The sequence below is a fragment of the Octodon degus genome, unplaced genomic scaffold, assembly GCF_000260255.1.
Source record: "Octodon degus isolate 3935 unplaced genomic scaffold, OctDeg1.0 scaffold00060, whole genome shotgun sequence".
In the NCBI taxonomy this organism is placed as follows: Eukaryota; Metazoa; Chordata; class Mammalia; order Rodentia; family Octodontidae; genus Octodon; species Octodon degus.
This window is the reverse complement of record NW_004524636.1, coordinates 6,636,656-6,659,585: the sequence shown is the minus strand read 5'-3', so window position 1 is coordinate 6,659,585 and position 22,930 is coordinate 6,636,656. Positions and strand designations below refer to the sequence as shown.

Sequence of the window (22,930 nt, the reverse complement as noted above, 5' to 3'; positions counted from 1 at the left end):
TTACAGTGTTCAGCCTTCCCATCTGCACCTTGATATGTCTGCTTATTTAATCACTCATTAAAAGTATGTTTAGGACACTTCAGGTATAAGAATAGAAGGCACAGAGTGGGCCCTTCGTAAACTAACCATCACTCAGATGCAGCAATTAGCAGTATATTGCCAAACTGCTTTCATCTGTACACCTGCCCTCTACCCTTTTGTGTTGTAATTTGCATAACAGTCACTCATTGTGTGGGAACAGCTTAATGACTGCCAAGTCTTTTTTGTCTGTGTCACTTATTTCAATATTTTGACTTGTGTTAAAGATTTTTAAAAGTTTAAGGTTTAAAAATATGTCTAATTTTGGTGGCATCTTTAAACACTATTCAAAGTATGCGTGATGCCTAATTTCCCTGGAGTATCCTGTTTTATTTTGTGGGCCTGGGTTAATTGATTTTATTTATTCTTCTATCTTCTGGGTATTATTAAGCAAAACCAAATGTTTCTACATTGGTATCAATATTTTTTTATGACAGTACTGTGTAAATGTTAACTTTGCTTTTAATTGTGCCATATTCGTGACACATTTTGAAATGAATTTGCAGCATATGTTATTGTTTGTTCACAATATTTTACATTAAGCACAGCCCTGCCAGCTCTCTTAGGTCTCTGTACGGCTTATCTGGTCTACTTCCTTCTAATTTCAAATGGTTTCTTCTTTTCTGTAGTACTTTCCTTGGTCTGCTATAACAGTTACCTTGTGGTAGCTTTAAATAACAGAAATTTTAGCTCACAAAAAAAAAAAAAAAAAAAAAAAAAAAAATTACACTTCTGGGAGCTCCGAAGTTCAAGGTCGGCATGTGACAGGGCTGGTGCCTTCTGGATGCTGCATGGCAGGGTCCGTTCTGTCTCTCCTAACTCTTTTTGACTGCTGGCATCTCCTGGTGTCCCTGGCCTGCAGCAGTATGGCTATTGTGGGCTGCATCTTCACATGTCTTTACATGTTGGTGCCAGAGTTCTCTCTTTAGAAGAACTATTTTTGGATTTAGGGCCCCTCTTAAATCAGGATGATCCCTGCCAAGATCCTTGGTTTAATTATCTGTGCAAAGACCCCGTCCCCCACATAAAGTCATATTCATAAGTATTGTGGCTAGGACTTGGGAGTCATTGTAGCGAATATCAATCCACTATACTTCCGAAGCAGCAGACTTTTCTGTATTTCCGTTTTGACATCTGCAGATGTAACCCTGAGAAAAGATCAAAGCTTTATGATCTGACTGAGTCTTACTGAAGTTTTCCAGGACATGGATGGCAAGGTAGAGCCATTCACATATCACCATACTGCCAGGATGACCACCTGTCCTTGTGGTTTTTATTCCTTTGATTGTATATTTCTTTTCACCTGTTCACTATCCACAGAGCTGCCACTTTAGAATTTTTTTTTAAATGTAAGTCTGACCATAATTCTCTTGTCACTTCAGAGCTTATCATGGATCCTCAAGTAAGATCCCTCTACAACTTTTGAAAGATGGTGGGTGATGTCTTCACTCTCCCCTCATCCTCTGCGCCTTCACGCCCACTGTTTGCTCTACTTAGGTTGAGCACACCCTGGCCCTGTCCTGGCTTTGCTCCAGCTTTAGACCTCAGAGTAGCTGCTTCTCTAGGGCACTTCTCTCAACTCCTTGATTCTATATAGTGTTATTCCACTCTGTGTCATGGTATTTTCCACTTGAATTGTTTTTTTTTCCTCTGCTTGTCTCAGCTCCTCCCTGACACCAAGCTGGTCCCATTCACTGTTGTCTCACTGTTGTCACTTCAGTTTCATGTAGTACTTAATGTTTATTGAATGAAAAATAAATATAAAGAGCAGGGTTCTGTGTTGAAATCTTAAGTATTTTTACCTCTTTTGTTTAAGAGAGTACTGGGTAGAGCTAGTTTAGCCTGTACTGTCTGCCTTGGAATGACTCAGAACTGCACAGGATACTCAGGAATTTGAACATGTTTCAGGAGCCATTAGACGTAGATTTTTTTTGGTATCTACTCTCAGACTAGCACTGATAGATCTGAAACTGGTTTGGCTATTACAAGGGCATCCTGTAGTGGGGCACTCAAAACATTACTTAATGTCAGAAATCAAAGCTGTTTAGAAAGTGACAGAATTGGTCCAATTGTGAGCATAACACCAAAAAACATGTTACAACTGACAATAATTACTGAACTGTTGTACTTCAGCTGGTATTTCCCCTCTATGGAGTATGTAGTCATACATACATTAAATCCTAGGGGAGAATTGTACTTCTTTGTTTCTGTCAAATGACTTTGGAAAAACTTGCTTTCGTAATTGCCTTTAGTGAAAATTTGCTTTTTAACGTACATATTGTTTCTCCACTTTGTTTTCTGGTTTTTGGCTGATGAGTTATTTTTCTCTTGTAGTTATGCCCCGTGGTGTCCATCGTGCCAGCAGACTGATTCGGAATGGGAAACCTTTGCAAAGAATGGTGAAACTCTGCAGATCAGTGTGGGAAAGGTGGATGTCATTCAGGAACCAGGTAGCGTAAGTGGTAAATGTTTAATGAACAAGTTTTAACAACATTTTAGTTTGAATTTTTAATTTTTAAATTCTTTTTCAAACAAACAGAAAAGTTGAAAGACTTAAGATGCTAATTACCTGTGAACTAGCCACCTGGAATCAACAGATTATATTTTAGCTTCTCTGGGTTTGCCTATGTATGTGTGTAGTCACACATATTTATTTGAAAATGTATTTGTTTTTATTTCTTTTTCCTGAGATATTGGCAATTGGTTACAAACATCATGATAGTTCACCTTCAGTGCTTCAGCATGGTAAAATCTTCCTCATGATTTCTTGTGGGTCATTTCATAGTTTTTTGTACCAAGATCCAATCGTTTTACAAGTTGCATCTGACTGTTAGTTGTTCTTGCTACATCTTAATCTAGAATTATCTCCATTTTTCATAACATTGATACCTGGAAGAGAATAGGCGAAGATATTTCTAGGTTTTCCATAGTTTCCTGATCCATACTTGCTTGAGATAGCACCATGTTTGTAGCCCCTCACTGAATTCATGGAGGACATTGCCGTGACTCTAGGCCTTTGGCTATACTTGTGTGGACATTGCTGCAGGATGCAGACCCTTATTGTCATGTGTTCTTCACCTTCTGTAAACTGGAAGTTTGATTTGGAGACATGATTTGATTTAGGTTCAGAGTTTATGGCAAGGGTACTTCATAGATGGTGCTGGGACTTTTTGTTGCATTGAGCACATACTGACACCATTAGTGAAATTAAATAGGAACAGTTGGTTAAAGTGGTAACATTTTCTGAAATAAGAAAGTCCCCCTTTATCATTATTATTAATCTTTGAGATGATACTTGCATGATGATCTTGCTTGTATAATATCTCATTGTGCATTCCAAAATGGTGAATTTCTAATTCTGTAATTTACAGTAAAAGAAGTTAAATTTTGAAAATATACAGTAAATTTATATTTATAATTTATGTATTTTTTGTTACTTTATATTTATAATTTATAAACAGCTGTATTTCATAGGAGTTGGGGAGAAAAATTGGACTTGTATTACCTAAATCTCTAGAAAAGGGCTTTTTTCAAATGTTTTTATGTTCTTCTATTATAAATTACTTTCTAGCTTCCACATATCTGTATGAGGGAAAAGGCAGTAGGCCTGGAAGAGCACCTCTTCTTTCTGTAATGCTTGTCAGTTCACAAAACATGAAGCAGTCACGTTCCAATTAGTTGGACAGTGAAGTACATGGGGTACATTAAGATCCACAGAAGGCCAAGCCCAGGGAGAGAGTTCCATTAAAAGCTGAAATCTTTGAGCCTTAACATTTTAAGCATCTAAAACAAGTTCATCTTTGCCTACCTTCTACTTAGAGCAGACAGTTACAGTTAGTTCATGGTTTGGGCTCTTACAATGGGTTTTTTTATTTAGAGAACAAATCATCGTAATTACATTTTTTGTTGAAGACTTATTTTTATTTTTATTAGTCTGAGTCCAAGGAAAATCAGGTGTAAGAATTGTTAATTAGTGGGTACGTTTCATGATGTCTTTCTTAAAAATGTAGCTTCTTCACACTTCAGTCATTTGTTATCCTGCTGTGTATTGATGGCATTATTTAAATTAGAAGAGGTGAAACAGACTTGTGATAGTTTCATAATCCTAATGCTTAACTGAATATATAGTCTTTCTTTCTAAGAATGTAGACTTACAGCTACTTTTCCATTATGACTGGATCAAGACTAAAGGCAGAGAGTAATTGGTTAATGTTTTAGTCAGGCTTTGCAAGGGAATAGATTTTTATCAAAGGACACATACATTTGTAGCATTTTATAATATTCTCCCAAGAAGTTAAATGCAGGCTAGTGCCGGATATCTGTCCATGTACTAGAGACCTAAAGAATCTAGCTAAGGGCCTGGATCCCGTGGCTTCATCCATATAAGTACAGCTGAAAGCCTGGTGCCCATGGCAGTGTCCCCTAGGAGTCCAGCTGGAGGCCTAGGGCTATGGCACTGTCTCACACAAGTTCTTATCTGGAAGCTGAGGAATCCATGACAAAAGATAAAGGCAAAAGCCCAGGGGTTGGTGTTGGGGGTGGGGAGTCTGTGCCAACAGCCTGAAGGGTCTGTGTGGGATACTCAGGGACCTTTGCTGGAGCCAGGAAGCTGCGTCCAAGAGTAAGGCAGAGACTAGAGCTCCCTGAAGAGAGCAGCCATCCCTGAGACAGAATTTTTGTCAGGAAAGCCAGTGCAACAAAGTTTGTTCTGGAAATCAGCGGCATGAGATCTGCCCGCCCCCCCCCCCCCCCCCCCCCCCCTCTCTCTCTCTCTCTCTCTCTCTCTCTCTCTCTCCCCCCCCCCCCGTTCTTGTTCTGTGCTATTCCAGCAGCATCCTCAGGTGGGTCTTCATGCCCAGAACCACACTGACTCGGTTCAGCAGGTACCCCACTCAAGTTGGCCTTTAATTAATCCACCACAGTTAATGAATATCTTAAAGCATGTACTGTTGACCCATAGTTTTATGGAAATATAACCTAAATGTACTTCAAATACTCAAAAATGCTAATAAAAGAACCCTTATTTCTCGTAGTCTAATATTTTTTTTTTTCCTGTATTTTAGGGCAGGGACTACAGGGTGTTCAGGGTCTCACACTAGAAGGAACTCATAGTGATTGTCCTATCTACAGCCTCCCAAGTGCTGGAATTACAGGCTCGGCTACCACAAAATTGCCATCTCAATGTGCCTCGGGGGCGGGGCCCAGAGGCAGGCCCAGGGATCAAACCCTTGCCCCTGTGCCTGGTGCAGGCACTTTAATCTGCTGAGCTATTTGGCTGTCCCTCTCTCATAGTCTATTGAAATAGTGAAGAAGAAAGGTCTAATAAAATCATTAAATTATTGGGGAAAATTTGAAGGCCGAGGCTCTAAAATTCTTTTTAAATGATTAAACCTTTAAAACTGCAACGCACAAAGAAATATTAGGAGGCACAATTCTACATGCATGATTAGTTGAATGGCCTAGGGAGTGTTGTCATGGGTCCCATACCTATGTTTTGGCTAAGACGGTTTATTATGGTGGTCCCTTGAGATGTACCCCCCACTGCTGCAGACATCTTAGTTTGCGCAGTGCTCACACAGCGTGCCAGGCAAGGTGTTTGCAGAAACCAGCCCTCTTTAAAGAGTACATGGCTATGTGTCTGCACTGCATTATTTTTTGTTTAATGAAAATAAAACAAAATTTCATAACAAAATACTAAGAGAATGACAATACTAAATCTAATGGTTTCACTGAACTTTTGACAGGGCTTACATAATGTCTTTATTCAACCCATATCTGAGTTCCTACCATGTGCCCAGCCTGTTCTAGATACCAACAATACATAAGTGACTAGTCAGTGCCTGACTCTGACTCCTTGTTTACATTCCAGTGAAAAAGATGAATAGTATCACAAATAAAGTGGAAAATAATGCCAGATGGTGGTTGGAACCACCATTTTCATTTTGGTAAATAAAAATGTAGAAAATAATAGGAGACTTTTTTTTTTAGAGAAGATGCCTGGGGAAGGACTTAGAGATCCTGTTAAATTGAGACAGTGAAGTTCAACAAGTTTTGGGAGAGGGAACATTTCAGAAGCGGAAAAACCGTGTGTAGATGCATGTGTATTTGGCTGAGCTGAGAAGAAAACAGTGATAGCCAGCATGGGGCCCGGGATGCTGGGGAGCAGGGGGTGGCTGGGGCCTTAGTGGTCATGGCAAGGAGTTTAGATTCTATGAGAAGTGTGATAGGAAGGAAGCTGCTGCAAAGGCTGAACAGTAGAGTGACATTATTTGTTTTTTTGAAAGATTTCCTTGAGTGGTGTGCAACACATTTACAGGAGGGGGTCAGAAAGGGAACCTGGGAGAATGGTTGGGGGGTCAGTGTTGTAAGCAGGAGTCAGAGATGGTGCCTTGGGTTAAGCAGTGGATTTGGGAAGATTCCTGCTTGATCCATTGGTTGTAGGTTATAAGAAGAAATGGAGAAGATTGAAGAGGGACACCTTTAGACGACAGTTAAATTCAGAATGGTAAATAGACATCCAGGTAGAGGTGAACTGGGGAAGAGTTGAGGTTACCTAGGACAGTGGTATGAACCTATGCCCTCTAGCCAACTTACCCCAGCCAAGGTTTGACAAATTATCTGCATACATACAACAACAAAGATCACAGTAATTGTGCAAAAGCACATCAAATGACAACTTTTACATTTCAATACAGAGCTGTTTGTATCATGGAAAGCTCTGTTATTGTGTTTTTCTTTTAAGACAAAAGATGTTAATGAACACGTTTTTTTCCAGAACTAAAACCTCAGTATTCTGGTTTAATTGCTGCATTGGCACTTTGCCATAAATAAGTGGGCTTGGGTGTCTTAAAGGTTTGCCACCATGGACTTGAGAGGTGGGTGCTAGAGAAGTGAGCAAGGGACAGTTCAGCACGGAAGCTAAATGTGCTGCAGCAGTGAAGTCACCAGTGAGGAAGGAGGGAGGAAACAGGAGGGACTCTGGAAGCTGAGTCAGAGCTCCAGTGGCGCAATCAGTTAGCGCACAGCACTTATACTGGAGGCCAGTAAAGAGTGGCCTCTCTGGGCCTTGTCTCTATTAGAAATAATTGAAATATTAAGTGTTACAAAATCTAACGTTCTCAGTGAGCAGTGGAAACCATCCATGCCATTGTTTCCCTCAGAGTTGAGCACTTCACTGGATATTTCTCTCTCTCTCTCTCTCTCTCTCTCTCTCTCTCTCTCTCTATATATATATATATATATATATATATATGTTTCTGTTTGCTTATAGAGCTCTACTGATACATGCTTTGATCCAGGCTGCCGTGCCTCAGAGTGCTAGACAGGAAAATTTCCAGGTTTTTTTTTCTCTTTAAGACAGTTTAAAATGAGGGGAAAGCAAGCATTTATGAATTATTCACACATAGTTTTTAGTTATGACTATAGCACTCCCATCAGCATATCTAAGTAGAGACTGTTTTATATATCTTAAGTAAGTATATTTCACAGTGATCAAAACTGGGGGTTATGAACTTGGTGAGTTTTTACAGCTAGGATGCAGAAGTCAAGGGTAGACCTTGGTTACATTATATTGCCTATTGAATGTGCAGTAGACGCCTTAGTTGAGCTGCTTTGCAAAATTAAATGTAATGAGTATGTACTTGCACCTTCTGTTCTGTGCAGATAAGCTTTATGTAAAGGATGGGAAAACAGCAGCTGTTCATACAGCATCACCTGTGTGGGGGAGGTGGCGCTGTCACTGCATTAGAGGAAAGCCAGCCCCCTTCCACTGCGGAGAGTAAATGCTGTGCCAAAATCTAACTTCATGTTGAGGTTGGTGGTGCAGGCCTGTAATCCCAGCACTCAGGAGCCCGAGGCAGGATGACCACTGCAAATTTGTAGCCAGCCTGGGCTACAAAAGTGAATTCAAGGCCAACCTAAACTACATAGCAAGATCCTGTCTCAAACAACAATAACACAAAAATAAAAATGAAACCAGTTTCATACAGAAGTCCATATAGTTGCTAATACCCTTTAGTCAGTATTAACATTTTACATTTTATAGTTGTAAAGCTTGTCTTTGTGTTCTGTTGGAAACTTCATTTCAATCTCCAAACTAAGATTACAGTTTTTTGTTGCATCTTCTGATCCTCTCGTGATAACTAATATTTAGTTTCATCTGTAACTGTGTTATATACTTAGATGTATTTTAGCATATGATGACCCTTTGAAGAGCAAACTTTATCTTACTTAGAAAACTGAGGTTTAGAAAGATTGAGTAATGTGACTGAGGTGTGACAGCTAATAACAAAAGCTACTTGTTTTCTCTTTTTCCCCCAGGACTGGGGACTGAACCCAAGGGTGCTCTACCACAGCCCTTTTTGTTTTTTGAGGACCTGAACTTGCAATCCTCCTGTGTCAGCCCTCTCGGTGGCAGGAATCAGGTCTACACTGCTGTGCCTGGCTGCTTTCTCTGCTTTCTTAGGGCTGAACTTATAATATCTGTATATATAAAAATGTAATTGAATACCATAAGTTTTTTTCTGAAAGATTTCTTGGTTTTCTTTTTTATAAGTGTGTCTTTAAGGTTTTTGATGAGAAATGAAAATATTTTGTATATTCTGAATTTATGACTGTTTTACATTATAGTATAGTGTTCATTTTAAAATGAAAGTTAAATGCCACATGTGATGGATCAGAACTGTAATCCCAGCACTTGGGAGGCAGAGGCAGGAGGATCTCTGTGAGTTTGTAGCCAGCCTGGCCTATTCAAGGCCAGCCTAAACTACATAATATGACCCTGTCTCAAACAGACCAAAAAACAAAACAACAACAAAAAAAGACCAGGAAGTTACCTGAAAGTGGAAATGTGGAAATTTTGGGAGACTTTGGACAAACCGTGTAATTTATATCTAGTGTCAGGAGTACACTTACTACCATAATTTCTGCAGCTTGCCGCAGTAAGCCATTTAGTGGTGCAACTGGCTGCTGCCTTGCTCTTTGCAAAGTCTGATTCTTGCAAAATCCACACTGTACTGTTTCATAAACCCTGAGACCACAGTCTCAGATGGTGGTTGGCTCTTACAAGGTAGCCGTGTTGTAAAGCTTTGTGGCACATAGTGGAACACTAACACCAAGAGTGACACTTTCTGATGGCTGTTAGCCTCTCAGAAGTGACATTTACTAGTGGTAAATTTCCTGTGGCGTCAGGTCTACAGTGGCGTAAGGAATGTGTCACAGTACAAGGATGATGTCTGTCATTTCCAATTTTGTTGGTTTTACTGAATAAATATATCCTGGATGGCAGCATATTACTTTTGACAAGAAATTGAGTTCACTTCTGAGTTAGATGGTACAACCTTATTAATCTTCCACATGGGTTGTCATTTGAGGACATATTGTCAGACGTAAATGAAAGCAATCTGGGGGTAGAACTTATTAACAGTGTTCTTTGTTTTAAATGTATCTTAATTGGTGGCCTTGTAAATTGGTACAGTAGTACAAGAAACAGCATAGCAGTTCATATCAAGAGCTGTAAAATTCTAGTAACCTTAATATAGCAATTTTGGGACTAGATGTCCTGTTATATCTTCCAGCCTGAACTGGAAAGATGAAGAAAAAATTTCAGAGGCCATTTGACACTTGTTTTCCTCTTATTTGCTTTTTATTTATTAATTTTTTTACCAGTACATTATATATACACATATATATTATAACATATAATATATGGATAGGTTTTCCATGGTGTCGTAGCAGAGAAACAGGCACAAGGAAAAAGGGAAAGGGGCTTTATTATCTTGGAGGACATGGAGAGAATTTGGGGAGGGTAAGAAATTCTTTGGATTGGGACAAAGGGAGGTGGAGGCTTTTATGGCTTTCTGCCAGGGGCGGGGCTTGAGGGGGATGTCTAGATGTACCTGAGGGGCTGACTGGGCCTTCCCTGAGGTGGCGGGAAGGGTGACAGGAAATGGTATCCTGGGCTGAGTTGGAGAAGAAGGGGGAGGGTGGGCTCTGGGAAGATGAGCTGTTGTTTTAAGGGCTTCAGCCATATTGGATGACCACCATAATAGTTCAGCAATTCATACTAGGGCCAGAACCTATCACATATATAATTTGTTTCCTTAAATAGTAGTTTTTCAAGGATTTACTGTGTTCTTTTATTTAATCAGATTTAGATATAGAAATTATATCTAGGATTTATTTAATAATCATGTCAGGCACTAAATTCTATGTCCTTTTATAAAATTGTTTAATGCTAAACTACTGTGAGATAGAAAATATGACACCGTGTGTAATAAGAAAACTGTAGCCCAAAGAGCTTAATTATTCCAGATTAAAATCTATGTACAAAGTAGCAGTAAGGTTTGACTGCAGACTTGCTACTTCCTGAATCTAGAAATACTTTTTAATGTATTATGTAAATAAATATGTCCTATAAAATAATTTTGTACTTCTTATATGTATTTCTTTATTTATTGCCAGTGAAGGTAAGACTTTGTAAACCAAAAGCATTTAGTAATTTGTAAGCACTTAGAAATGCCGGTACTTTTCCTCCTGCCATCTAAAGTTGGAATGTACTGTATAGGATGCTCTGGTTCCCTATGGTGGAGTTCTCCTCAGGGCTGGTTTTGAAGATGCCTTCAGAGAGAGGTGCTTGGTAAAATCTTCAGCTCACAAAGTTCCTTGTGTTTTTGTAACTGATCGTACAGCTTTTAAAAAAATGTACAATAACAAATGTAAATAGTAAATATTTGTGGTTTGTGTAGATACGACATTGACTTTTACTATTCCCATAATACTATTTTTAAGTACCTTAGGGATGTTTTTAGAGACCATTTGGTCTGATATGAGAAGTTAGAGAATCTCTATGAAGACTCACCACTAATCAAAAACTACTATGCTGAATATGGATTTAATAAATAGGTAAAGCAAATTTCCCATCTTAGTAAAACTGAAATATTTAAATTTCAGGTGACTGACTATAGAGAAATAAAATTTGAGTAACTTGATTTGAATAGCCGTTTGATTTTGTCCCCATTGTTCTTTGGTAGGAAAGGTAAAAATGATCAGAAATCTTAAAATAATGTCTCCTATTTTTCCGTGCTGGGTTGTTTCACTTTTTTTCTCCTCACTTAATTCTTGGTGCCCTCTAAAATAGAATTTATTAGTAAACATTACTTGTTTCTAAGCATTTAAAGGGCAGGGATCTCTTCTCTACTTGCAGTCTCATTAGGTTTTTGTTGTGTGCCACTTTGTCTTTTTATCTTATTTTTAATGTACTTTTTTAGTACAAGGTCTACAGGGACTTACTCCGTAAGTCAGACTCTTAGTTTTCAGCCTCCTAAGCGCTGGGATTACAGTTGCGCGACACCACACCCAGTCTCAATCACTGCTTCAGTGCACCCTGGAGGCAAGGCTGGCACAGCACACTGGGAATCAAACCCTGGTCCCTGCACCTGCCTAAGCAGGAGCCTTCGTCTTCTGAGCATCTACTGAGCTATATAGCCAGCCCCTGTCTTGTTAATCTTTTTGTCTCAGTTTAGAGTCATGAATATGATTATTGGGTGCATATCTTTCTCTCTGCCTAATGCTGTAAACTCTGAGCTCTCTGAGAGCCAAGACTGTGCCATTTAGCTCATCTAAGTGTGTTCTTCTACTTTTTTTATTTTAGGGCAGGGTCTACACAGTGTTCAAAGTCTCACTACTAGATCGGAATTATAGTGATTCTCCTGTTTACAGCCTCCCAAAAGCTGGGATTACAGGCATGTGTCACCACGCCCAGTCTTAGTTGCCCTCTCAGCTCGCCCTGATTGAACCCCAGGCCCCTGCGCCTACTTGCCGGTGCTTTAATCTGCTAAGCTAGTTGGCCGGCCCTTCATCTAAGTCTTGAGCAGTTATCACAGTTATTGAAACAAAAAAGTTCTTAGTAAATGTTTGCTGAGTGACTAAGGTATTTATTATTTTTGCCTTTCCATATATATAGTAGCATTTGATACTATATATTCTTAGAGTTCAGTAAGGCTTTGCTAAGGTAAATGGAAAAAACAAGGTTCCTGCATCTGTATATTTCCTTTACGGTCATTGTGAATTTTATGTGACTGAAGATTATATGTGATCTTAGGTATGTCTTTCTGTGTTGTTCTTCAGTTGATATTAATAATGCCTATAATTTTTCTAGAACTTTAGTATGTGCTAGGCATCATGCTCACCTCTCAGTATACTTGATCTAACTAACTTCAGAAAAGTCCAGTTCACTTTACCATTTTACAGAGGTGGCGATTGAGACTCAGCAAGGACAAATAATTTATCTAAAGCCATTAAGTGAATGCAGAGGGGAGTTAGTATTTAACCAGATTGTCTGATCCTTTAACTTGCTTTTTTATCCTTCATACAATCCCAAGTGATACACAAGCCAGGCAATTCCAGGGTAACTCATGGGAGGTAAGTTGTGTGTGAGTGACTGAAAAGGGTTAGGTAAGTTACAAGAAAAAAAGAGTGACTGTGATCCAGCAATTGCAGTGGTTTTAATAATATGGCTTTGAAAGTACCTTGAGGTTGCCTTTTCTTAGACCTTAAATTAGGCTCTTGGTTTATTCTGAGTTTTTGTACCTTTTTTTTTTTTTTTTCTTGTAGGTTTGAGTGGCCGTTTCTTTGTCACCACCCTCCCAGCCTTTTTTCAGTAAGTTTAAATCAATTTCTGGACTTGTAAAGGTTAAAAATGAGATATATCCCAGGAATGTTGAAATGTTTTCTGTGACTTCTCCTTCAGCAGAATATTGGTGGAAAGGAACTGCACTGCTCTGAATGATAGTGGCCAAAGAGGAGGTGCCTGCAGTGCTGTGGAAAGAGGCAGGGAAGAGGTGGGGAGGAGGCCCAGAGATTCTCATGATTTGAAAGGTGGGGATTCCTATTAGGTAAATAGAGGTGGATTAAGCTGACAAAGTGGAAAAGACCTTTCTAGATAAAAGTGGCACATTCAAGCTCAGGACAAAAGGAGCTTTGAGAATTGTAGCTTGCTGTATTGCCAATCCCTGAGGTGTGGTTGGATCCTGCTGAGTGGTAAGACTAGCTAGGCCCAGATGGTATTGGCAGAAGAAAAAGGAAGAAGTGGATTCCCAGAATACTTAGGAGGTAGGGTCATTGGGTTTGGTGACTGATTATCCATGGGAGGGAAGAGTTTCATGATGACTGTGAATAAGCCACGTTAGTAAGTGCTGTTGTGGGCCTGCAAGATAAGGAAGCCTTAGAGTAAGATGAGCTTTGGGAGATAAAGCCAGAATGGAGAAAATAGCGTGAAGTGCCTGTGCTAATTAATTCCAGATGGAGAAATTTAGGTGACAATTTGATGTCATAATCTAAAGCTCAGAAGGAAGATCTAGTTGAAGATGGATACGTGGATTTTGTTAGCATTAAAGCACATAACATTTGAAATGTTCCTGTATTTACAGAGAACATATACAATGAAGGAGAGGCAGGTAAAGGATAGAACCCAGGATTGACCAATGTTATCACGTCTGTCTTCAGTGAGTAAAGGAATTAGAAGGGATTATCAGAATAGTAGGAAGAAATTCAGAGATCTCAGGACCTAAATGTCAAACTAAATGGACCAGGGGCTCCCTCAGTGGTGGAGCACGTGCCTAACATGACCAAGGCGCTGGGGTCTGCCCCCTACACCGAGGCAAGGGGTCAGGCTGAATGAGAAAGGATGTTGAGTCAGAAAATGCCCCATGAGTTCTCTATGGATGTGGCACTTGGGAATCACTGGGACCCTCAGTCTGAGCAGGGCTACTGGCATCCTGGGGGCAGAACCCCCAGTCTTACTAAGTAGCAGATGAGTGCTGAGAAAGAGAAGATGGCCCATAGAGACCTTTCCCCTGGGACACTTGACTTCTGTGATAGTGAAAGGGTGGGAGAAGAAAGGGTGTAGGAGGAAACAGAGTTGATGTTGGTTTTGAGCTAGGGGCTTGAACAACGTCAATTTGGAAATGTGGATACAATTTTTAACCCCCAAATAATGGCTACTATGATAAAAAGTAAAAATAATTGGTAGCACATAATAAAAAATAACTTGCTAGAGTAAGGATCACCATAAACTTTGCTTATGGTTACAAATTCTATAATAATAAAGTGGTATGTTTAGTACTTTGCAGCTTTCAAATTCCTTATTTGTAACACTAAAATCTATACATGCCTTCAGATTTATGCTTAAGCATAATTTTCTTCATTTGACCCAGTTGAAAATTTTGGTGGCATTAACATGTATGACCAATAGTTAGTTATTTTATTATCTGTAACAGATAATAAAATCTGTAACACCTGTTATTTGACTTTTTTTTTTTTTTTTTTTTTAATCTGTAGTGCAAAAGATGGGATATTCCGCCGTTACCGAGGCCCAGGAATCTTTGAAGATCTACAGAATTACATCTTAGAGAAGAAATGGCAGTCAGTTGAGCCTCTGACTGGCTGGAAGTCCCCAGCTTCTCTAACGTAACTCATTAATTTTTTTGTGATACAGTGCTATAAATAAAACAGTGGTGGGCCGGGGAGGTGGCTCAGTGGAATAAGCGCTTCCCTGGCAAGCGCAGGGGTCTGAGTTCAATCCCCAGTTCCGCAAAAAAAAATAAAACTGTGGTATCAAGGTAGCCTGTGGCACTTAAAAGCTCGCATTTCCCCCCATCATCACCTACAGTTACCTAGCCCATCCCGTCCATGATTGGCCTGAGTAGTGTTTCTGGTTTTGTGGATGTTTCAGGTAGTTTTTAGTCAGCTGAGAATTAAATAACCAGATACGTTTGAGTGACAAAAAGATTTTCTTCCAGCATTTGCTTGAAGCTGTACCAACCGTTTCTTCTCTACAAAACTTGGTAATGAACATCAGTAGTTACTGTTTTCTTGTAAATTATTGGTAAGGTGCATAAGCAGCTCTTTCCTGAATTACGGTCTCTGAAGGAGTTGCTATTATATCTTACATGGAAAATAAAACCTATGATATTTTAGGCCACCTCACACAGTATTGCTGAGATAAGTTTTGGCTGTGGTGGCAAACTGTATAAGAATACTTGGTATAGTACAGCTGAACTCTGATAACTTTTTTCTATGTTGGTTTTAATTTTGAATGGTCATATTGTAATTAATTTTAGTTTAGTCAGGTTTAGAACTATCCCTACTTACGTAGGACAGATGATATGATGTTTCAGAAGTAAATAATTTAATGGCATTTATATCAATACTCAGGAAGCATAGAGTTTACTCTAAAAGCAACTCACTTCTAGCATTTTATTCTTTAAATAGGTGAGCACTGATTTTGTGCCAGATTGTGTTTTAGGTGCTAGGCACTCATCAGTGAGCAAGACACTCATGGCCCCTTAACTCCCTTCAAGTAAACTTTTGAGTAGGCAAGAGTAGGAAAGAATCAAGAACACTAAGAAGCATAAGCTGGATGGGGCAGTTAAAAATCAACGTACTTTACTAAGAAAGGGAGAGACTGGAGTCGTAGGCCCACCTTAGGTAGAGTGCTTAGGAGAGGTTCCTGAGAGGGGAAGAGTACAAGTAAGAAAGATCTGGCTGGGATAAAGATCAGGGAGATGAATATTCCCAGGAAGAGTGCAGCATGCGCATAGACCCCAGCCTGGGAAAGCGCTTTTTCTGCCTTGGGAGTCTACTGCCATGCAGGGGGAGCCCAGGGTCAGGGAGGGACAGTGGTATGAGCTGAATGAGAGTCGGTGATACAGGACTGCAGTGAGAAGCTGACTCGTGAGGGAAGTGAGTTGAGAGGGCAAGAAGGAATGAGGAGGGGCAGAGTCTTTCATGATATCCAGCCGCCGCACGCCAGAGGAGGGTGGCAGCAGTGGAGATGGAGCATGAGTACATTTAAAATACATTTGAATAAGTGCCTAAGGTGAACCAAGGGTGAGAGTTCTTAAGGAAAAACTCCAGGGTTTCATGTTTGAGTACTTGGTATCAGCTACTGATTTTGGCCAAGAGCAAGCTAAGGATTCTGGTTGGATTTGAAAAGTTTGAGATGCAGACTTTATAGAGATATGAAGCATGGAGATGAGTCTTCATGAAGAATTTAGGAAAATTTAGGTGGAGTTCAAGAGCCTTAGGAAAGAAGCAGCGGAGCATCTAGAAAGAAAGAAAAAAGAGGCATGCTTGGGATTGATCCCTGAGCCACTCCTGAATGAAGACATTGGGTAGAGAATGAGTCAGCACAAGGAAACCAAAAACAATTACTTAATGAGGCGGGCTGAAAAGAAATAATGTACTGTTTTCTTAAAGCCAAATAAAGAGTGCTCAGGAAAGAAAGAGTAGTTACTTGTGCTAAGTTTTAACCAGGAGGGAAAAGACCAGGTCTGGTCACCTGGACATAGAGTAAAGCAAAGTGAGGTCATCCTGGCCTTGGTGAGCTGTTGTAATGCAGTGGTGAGCTAAGTCAGGTTTGAGTGGGTTAGAGCTGTGACGCAGAAGAAATGGGGAGTAAGGTCCCCTCCTGGGAGAATTTTTTTTTTTTTTTTTTGTGGTACTGGGGATTGAACTCAGGACCCTGTGCTTGCCAGGCAGGCACTTATTCTTATTCTACTAAGCTATCTCCCCAGCCCGAAAATTTGTTAATTGTGCTTTTTTTTTTTTTTTTGCGGAACTGGGGATTGAACTCAGGCCCTTGCACTTGCCAGGGAAGCACTTATTCTACTGAGCCATCTCCCCGGCCCTAATTGTGCTTTAAGGTGGAAGCCAGGAGAGCATGTTTCCGTGCTGAGGAGACTAATGAAACAGATACAGAGAAATTGCTGACATAGCAGAAACAGATAACAGAAAGAAGCAAGTCATGACCAGAACACGAGGGCTAAGATTCAAGCCCAAGTGAAGGGATTGAACTGTGGTGGGGCTGGTAGACTTTCCTGTTGAAAGGATCTGAGAAGGGATGTGCAAATGTGCACCTGGCTTAGATTTGGTGGCAGAATGGCCACCATAAAGAGTGATGCATGAAGATTGGTACATGAAGTGTGCTTGTTGGCTCAGAGTCCTTGGGCAGGGAAGGATGCATAAGGCTTAAAAAGTGGGAAAAGGAAATGAGCTGTTATCTCAAAGCCTAAGTGTGCAACTGGGTAGTAATTGACCTTCCCTTTTATGTGGGAGTCAGCTGTTTGGCTGTTTGGGGTTGGGGTTTTGTCAAGTACGGAAAGTGAAGAGATAAAGGGCCAAGGAATGAGAGTGTATTTTCAGCAAAATGAGTCACTTGACAGCCTTCGGCCTTCGAATCTAAACTCTTTAACAGTAGAGGTGAGTGGAGGAGAGAGCAATAAACAGCAGCAAATAGCAGGATCAGTGGAGGGGGAAGTGCCACCCACACGAGCTTTTGTTTTGCTTTGTTTTTCATGCCACATGTCGCCAGTGCTTCCCTCTTTTATCTTTTTTTTTCTTTCTTTTTTTTTTAGGATGTCTGGAATGGCTGGCCTTTTCAGCATCTCTGGCAAAATCTGGGTGAGTAATCTTAAAGCCATTATAATTATATTTGCAGAGGGATTTTAAAGAATAGAAGTACAGTTTCTAAAGAATAGGAAAATACATGTTTATAAATACTTCTGTAATTCTTTGGTCTTAAGCCCCACAACTACTCTCAGCCAGGGTGTACCTGGGGTAATGTGTCTGTGTGCAAACGGCCTCAGTTGAGCAGTGCCCTGTCGCAAGTATGTTGAAGTCACATTTTCTTAGATCAGCGCTGGAGTCCTTATCAAAGCAGAAGGCCTTGTGTAGTTTTACTCTATCTTATGCTCCCATTGGCACATCTTTTACAGATCAAAGACTGTCAAAGCCTGAAAGTAGTTCTGTATGTCAGCAGTCAGTGAACTACAGCCTGTGGGTGGGCTTCCTATTTTTGTAAACAAAGCTTTATTTGAAGACATCTGTCATCAGTGACTGCTTCTGTACTGCAGTGGTGGAGTTGAGTAAGTTACAGAGGCACAGAGAGTTGTGACCTGCGGTTACTTAGTTACTGTCTAGCCTTTAGGGAAAAGTTTGCTGACCCCTGCTATCTGTGACTTTAGTTCTTTTAGTATGTTGTTCAAGTTAAAATATAGAGCTATTGCATAATCTTGTGTATGTTCTGTAACCTTTAGTTTCTCTTCTCTGTAGAGGGGGTTGAATCCAACAGACTTAGTACAAGTGCCCTGGAATTAAATACATTTATAATAACTCTTTAGACATGAACTCCTATATATGTCTTTTCTAAAATATCATTATCGGTTATTAAGATTCTTGGAGCTCATGAAGATTGTTTCTTATGCACATTGATATAAGGGAAATTTAAGATCTATGTTTTGTATTCCAGGTTCTTATTATATGTTCTGTCTTGTGGGATAAATATTTCTTTTTGTTGTTGTTGTTGTTCATTTTTTTACAACTGATGCTAATCAGAAACTTGGATTCAGCCTTTTATGGTTAAATTTTAACTGGTTTCCTATTTTTTTTTAGCATTTGTTTATCTCATTAAATACCACAGTAAATAGTATTACCTTCTCCAGATTGTTTCATGTGATTTCATTGTGTTCTTTTATTGATGCCGTAATAAGTTTAATCAAAAACTGAAAATTATGGTTGTAAAGTGGGAGTTGAGTGTAGGAGATTCTGACTTTTGCAGTATGTTGACATTAAATGCTGATGAAGTCATATTTTCTGAAGGCTGAGTCTTGTAACACTGTAATGTCTAATTCTGTAGGACAGTTGTAATAAATGGATGTCAGATGGCATTGACAGGAAGCTCTTAGTGCAGGACCAATGGTAAAAACAGATTAGGAAGAGCTGAGATGGAAGTTGTCATAGCCATCACAGGTAGATGAAGAGAAATCCTACTTTCAGACTGTATCAGGGAAGAGATATAGCTACTACACTTTGGAGTTGAGTGCTTGACTTTCTATGCAGAGACCTACTCCCACTACATCATCAGGCCCCTGGTTCCCGCTTCTATTTCAAGGCCCTGACCTTGCTGCCCTTACTTGGCTAGGCCTAGAAGACTGTCCCAGCTGCTGGGTGAGCTCATTTAGCTGGCTCTTCTTTCTACTCAGAAACCTCACATCAAGACTGAATCTATAATTTTGTTGAATGTAATTTTAACTCATGTAGAACTGCATGCCACCACATTAGGTAATGAATAGAAGGAAAATTGGCCATGGGGGGAACAGATGGGACAGTGACAGACCATAGGGAAGGCTAAAGCTGGAGAGAGTGAAGTCTCGAAAAAGAAGATAAAGCCATGCAAGTGAGAAGGGCATAGCGTGGCTGATACCGGTGAGGTCAGCTTGTTGAAGTTAACTGTAATCTCTCTTATCTTGCTGAGATTTTGTGGGTACAAAAGGCACGGAAGTTTGACTTTCCTGAGCCATCAACCCTCCCACATGGGTGGCTGGTTAGATATAAATATTTCCAAAGAGAAAGATGCAGGTTATTAATGGGAGAATCAAAACTAAACAATATGATTGTGTATAGAAAAATACGTACAGAGAGATCAAGTAGATACCAACAATGTTTTTCCCTAGTATCGGAATTAGGGCAAATTTTTTTTCAGCCTTCATCATCCTTTTTTATAATTTCTAATGTTTTGGTAATGAGAAAGAAACAATGAAAACAGTAGCAGTATCTAGAAGATCAGAGCCTGCTGCTAGTGATTCCTTAAAGTCCTTGAAGTTTCTGCTGCAAGGAGGATGCCGACTCACTTCTCTGACATTCTAGGGATGACAGCTGGTCTTGGGAGGGGAGGGATGTGGGTTTACCCACATGACTGAATTTCTGTGATTTCAGGGGTATCATTTGGCCTTACATTAACCATCCGTATTTTCCTGCTTGAATAAACTTTTGAGTGAGGAAGTCCTTTGAAATAGCCTGATCATACAGCTGCTGTGAGCTTCCTATAGTTATCGTGACTCCCAGGATTCACTGATAGGTAACTTTTCTGGGGGTGTGGGCTATCACTGTTCAGTTCAGGTTGGGGTAATTTGTACCATTGTATGGAAAAGAGATCATCTTCATTGTGCTTTGTATCAATAAATTCAAAAGTGTCTTCTAATCTAGTCATGACATTCACTTGTGTGCCTTAATCTTTACAGAAACGCACAGAAATAATTGATAGTCAGCTATAGCACTGGCCTCATGATTAGTCTTCACACAACATGTTCTCCCTTACAGAAAGTCACTGGAGCCTAGGAGCTCCATGTCTTGGGTAGTCTCAAAATACTATTATGGTAGTACTACAAAATTTCTTTAACAATTTTTATAGGTTACTGTCTCAGTTACTTTTCTATCATTGCTGAGACAAAATACCCAACATCCAGAATTAAGAAAGGAAAGGTTTATTTAGCTCACAGTTAGTGGAGATTTCAGTCCATACTCGGCTGGCTTGAACAAAGAGTGGCTGGCACATAGCAGAGAACATCTGTTCATGGTTGTGGAAAACAGCAGAGAGCAAAGGGAGGACCAGCAGCTGTGGCAGCTAGTAAGCCTCTTTCCCTTCCTTGTATTTGTATGCAGATTATCTGCCCTGGGCAGGTGTAGCACTCACACCCATAATCCCAGCACTATTTCCATCCATAATCCCAGCATTGGATCATGAATTAATCACAGACTCCAGAAGCTGCCCCATGACTGCATGAGGCTATGGGGGGACAACTAGACACAAACCATAACAGTCTTAAAAAGTGACTCAAAAGTTTGTCTCAGTTACTCTTCTCTTGTTGCTGGGACACATACCTGACACTCAAATGAAGGAAGGAAAGGTTTATTTAGCTCACAGTTACTGGTGATTTCAGTCCACACTCAGCTGGCTCCAAGGGAGAGCAGCACGTGGCAAAGAGCAGGGAGCAAAGGGAGAGGCTGCAGTTCAGGCAGCTAGCTAGCTTCTTTCTGCCTCCTTCCATTGTAATGCGAGTTACCTGCCCTAGGGCAGGTGCAGCATCCATGCCCAGAATAATCAGTCACACACTCCAGAAGCTGCCTCAGGACTGCGTGAAGCTTTGGGGGGACAACTAGACACAAACCATAACAAAGTAGTTCCCAAAAAGTGACATAATGGGAATGTTACTACTACGATGAGAGGCACAAGGTAAGGTGAATGTCATGAATATGATGTGGGGAAGGCTGCTGTGTCGGTTGTCATAGAATCAGGTGTCCTGGAGGACTGAAGTTCTGTCCATGGCATGTGTGGAGAGACTCCCAGACTTCTTGTCTCATCTCTTCACAGTCAGCTGTGGTGCTGCAGAGGGGCCTGTCTGCTGTTGTAAGAACACAAGCTACTCCTCCCCACCCCCGTGAGCATGGCTGTGAGCCATTTGTTTTCCTCTCACAGGCTGTTGTTACCAGAACTCAGTGTGCTCAGCATGAGACCTGTCACCTAGGATGTACTTGACAACTGCCTTTTGTTATAGTCATTAATCATTGTTGTCTTTGTGTTTCTCTTCTGGTTTTAGGTAACACCAGAAACTTTATTCTTTATTGTTCTAACCAAGGCAAATAATAGGCTCAAGGTATAATTTGATGGTACTTGCATTTTGTTAACTAGATTAGTACTTATTTATAAAGCATTTTTGTATCAGATTTAGTGAATCTGTACTGCTTAAAGCGATAATATGGGCTATGACTTACCTGTACTGTGTGTTGCTGTTAGGAAAAGATGTGGGCATAAGTGTGTGCATCCTTGGGAAGACAGTCTGTGTGATACGTACTGTCTCTTCCCTTGTGATTAGAATGATGTGTAACAGAAGAATTAAGGCTTTCTAAATACCTGATGATGAAAAGGAAAGGCTGTGAGTGTGTAGCCTGGAGAATAGCGCTGTATTTTAACACTTGAAAATACCTGTGATTTAGATAGAAATATCACTTCTCTTACTGTTTTCCCCCTTATAAAAATGTCTAGCTGTTTTGTCATATGTCACAATGGGACAGTGCCCATCCACAAGGTAATTCACTGAGTGTACAAGCTATTGTAGGGGTAGAGGGAGAAGGACTTCCTGGCTCCTCCTAGAGGAGTCTTTTCTAGCTGCTCCCAGGCAGGGAGATGCTTGGGCGGTTCTGATATGTGTGTGAAAAGGCCTGCGGGCTTGTGCTCAGGATATACATCGTATGATACAGGCAAGCTCTAAATCCAGAGGCTTTCTTCCCTTTAGGGACAAAGCTACTTTGAATCAGACAGACCAGGCAACACTGGGCTGCTTTCTGGGTATGCCCGAATGGTTCTTAATCCCCCTGTAATACTGGCTGAAGTCTTACAGGCTGGATTAAAACCCTGTTCTGTCCAAAGGAGGTTTTCCCCTCTGGCTGTGGAGGCCTGGGCATGCTGTTTCTTAAGTCTGTCTAGCTGAACAGTCTCATTTATTAAGATGATGTTTTCATTCACTTGAGTCTGTGTGTAGCCAAAAGTTAGCTCAGACTTAGTCACCTGGTATAATGTATAGTACAGAGTGTCATGCCCATCGGGTGACATTTTAGTGCATTTGCAGTAAACAGTAGATCACTTGTAATGAATGTATGTAATATTGAACAAGAATCAGTGTTTTGCACAAGTGAAAACTAATTCTACAGAAATTAATTAAACAGGACATATAAATCTAAAATTGAGGGAGGCCAGATTGGTTATCACCTTGGAAATATACATACACACACACATACACACACACACACACACACACACACACACACGTACATAACACCATGAATCCTAATATTTGTGTTTTAAAGCCATTATGAGCTCAAATGCATAAAAGATTTATGTCTGTATTTTTTTCCATAATTTTATTGAGAAATAGCAAAGAGACAATTTCAAACCAAATTGGTAGGACAGTTTCAATAATTAACACATTGCATACATTCTTCCTAGTGATTATTTGCT

General features: G+C 40.2%; 1 protein-coding gene across 1 annotated transcript in view; it reads left to right on the top strand.

Moving 5' to 3' along the window:
* The window catches only part of Tmx4 (thioredoxin related transmembrane protein 4), a 51,222-nt gene that overhangs the window by 8,400 nt on the left and 19,892 nt on the right, over positions 1-22,930 (top strand). The window contains exons 2-5 of the mRNA XM_004634289.2: positions 2,413-2,528; positions 12,691-12,736; positions 14,416-14,544; positions 17,493-17,538. Coding sequence (XP_004634346.1) covers positions 2,413-2,528; positions 12,691-12,736; positions 14,416-14,544; positions 17,493-17,538 — 337 coding nt within the window. The remainder of the gene's footprint in view (positions 1-2,412; positions 2,529-12,690; positions 12,737-14,415; positions 14,545-17,492; positions 17,539-22,930) is intronic.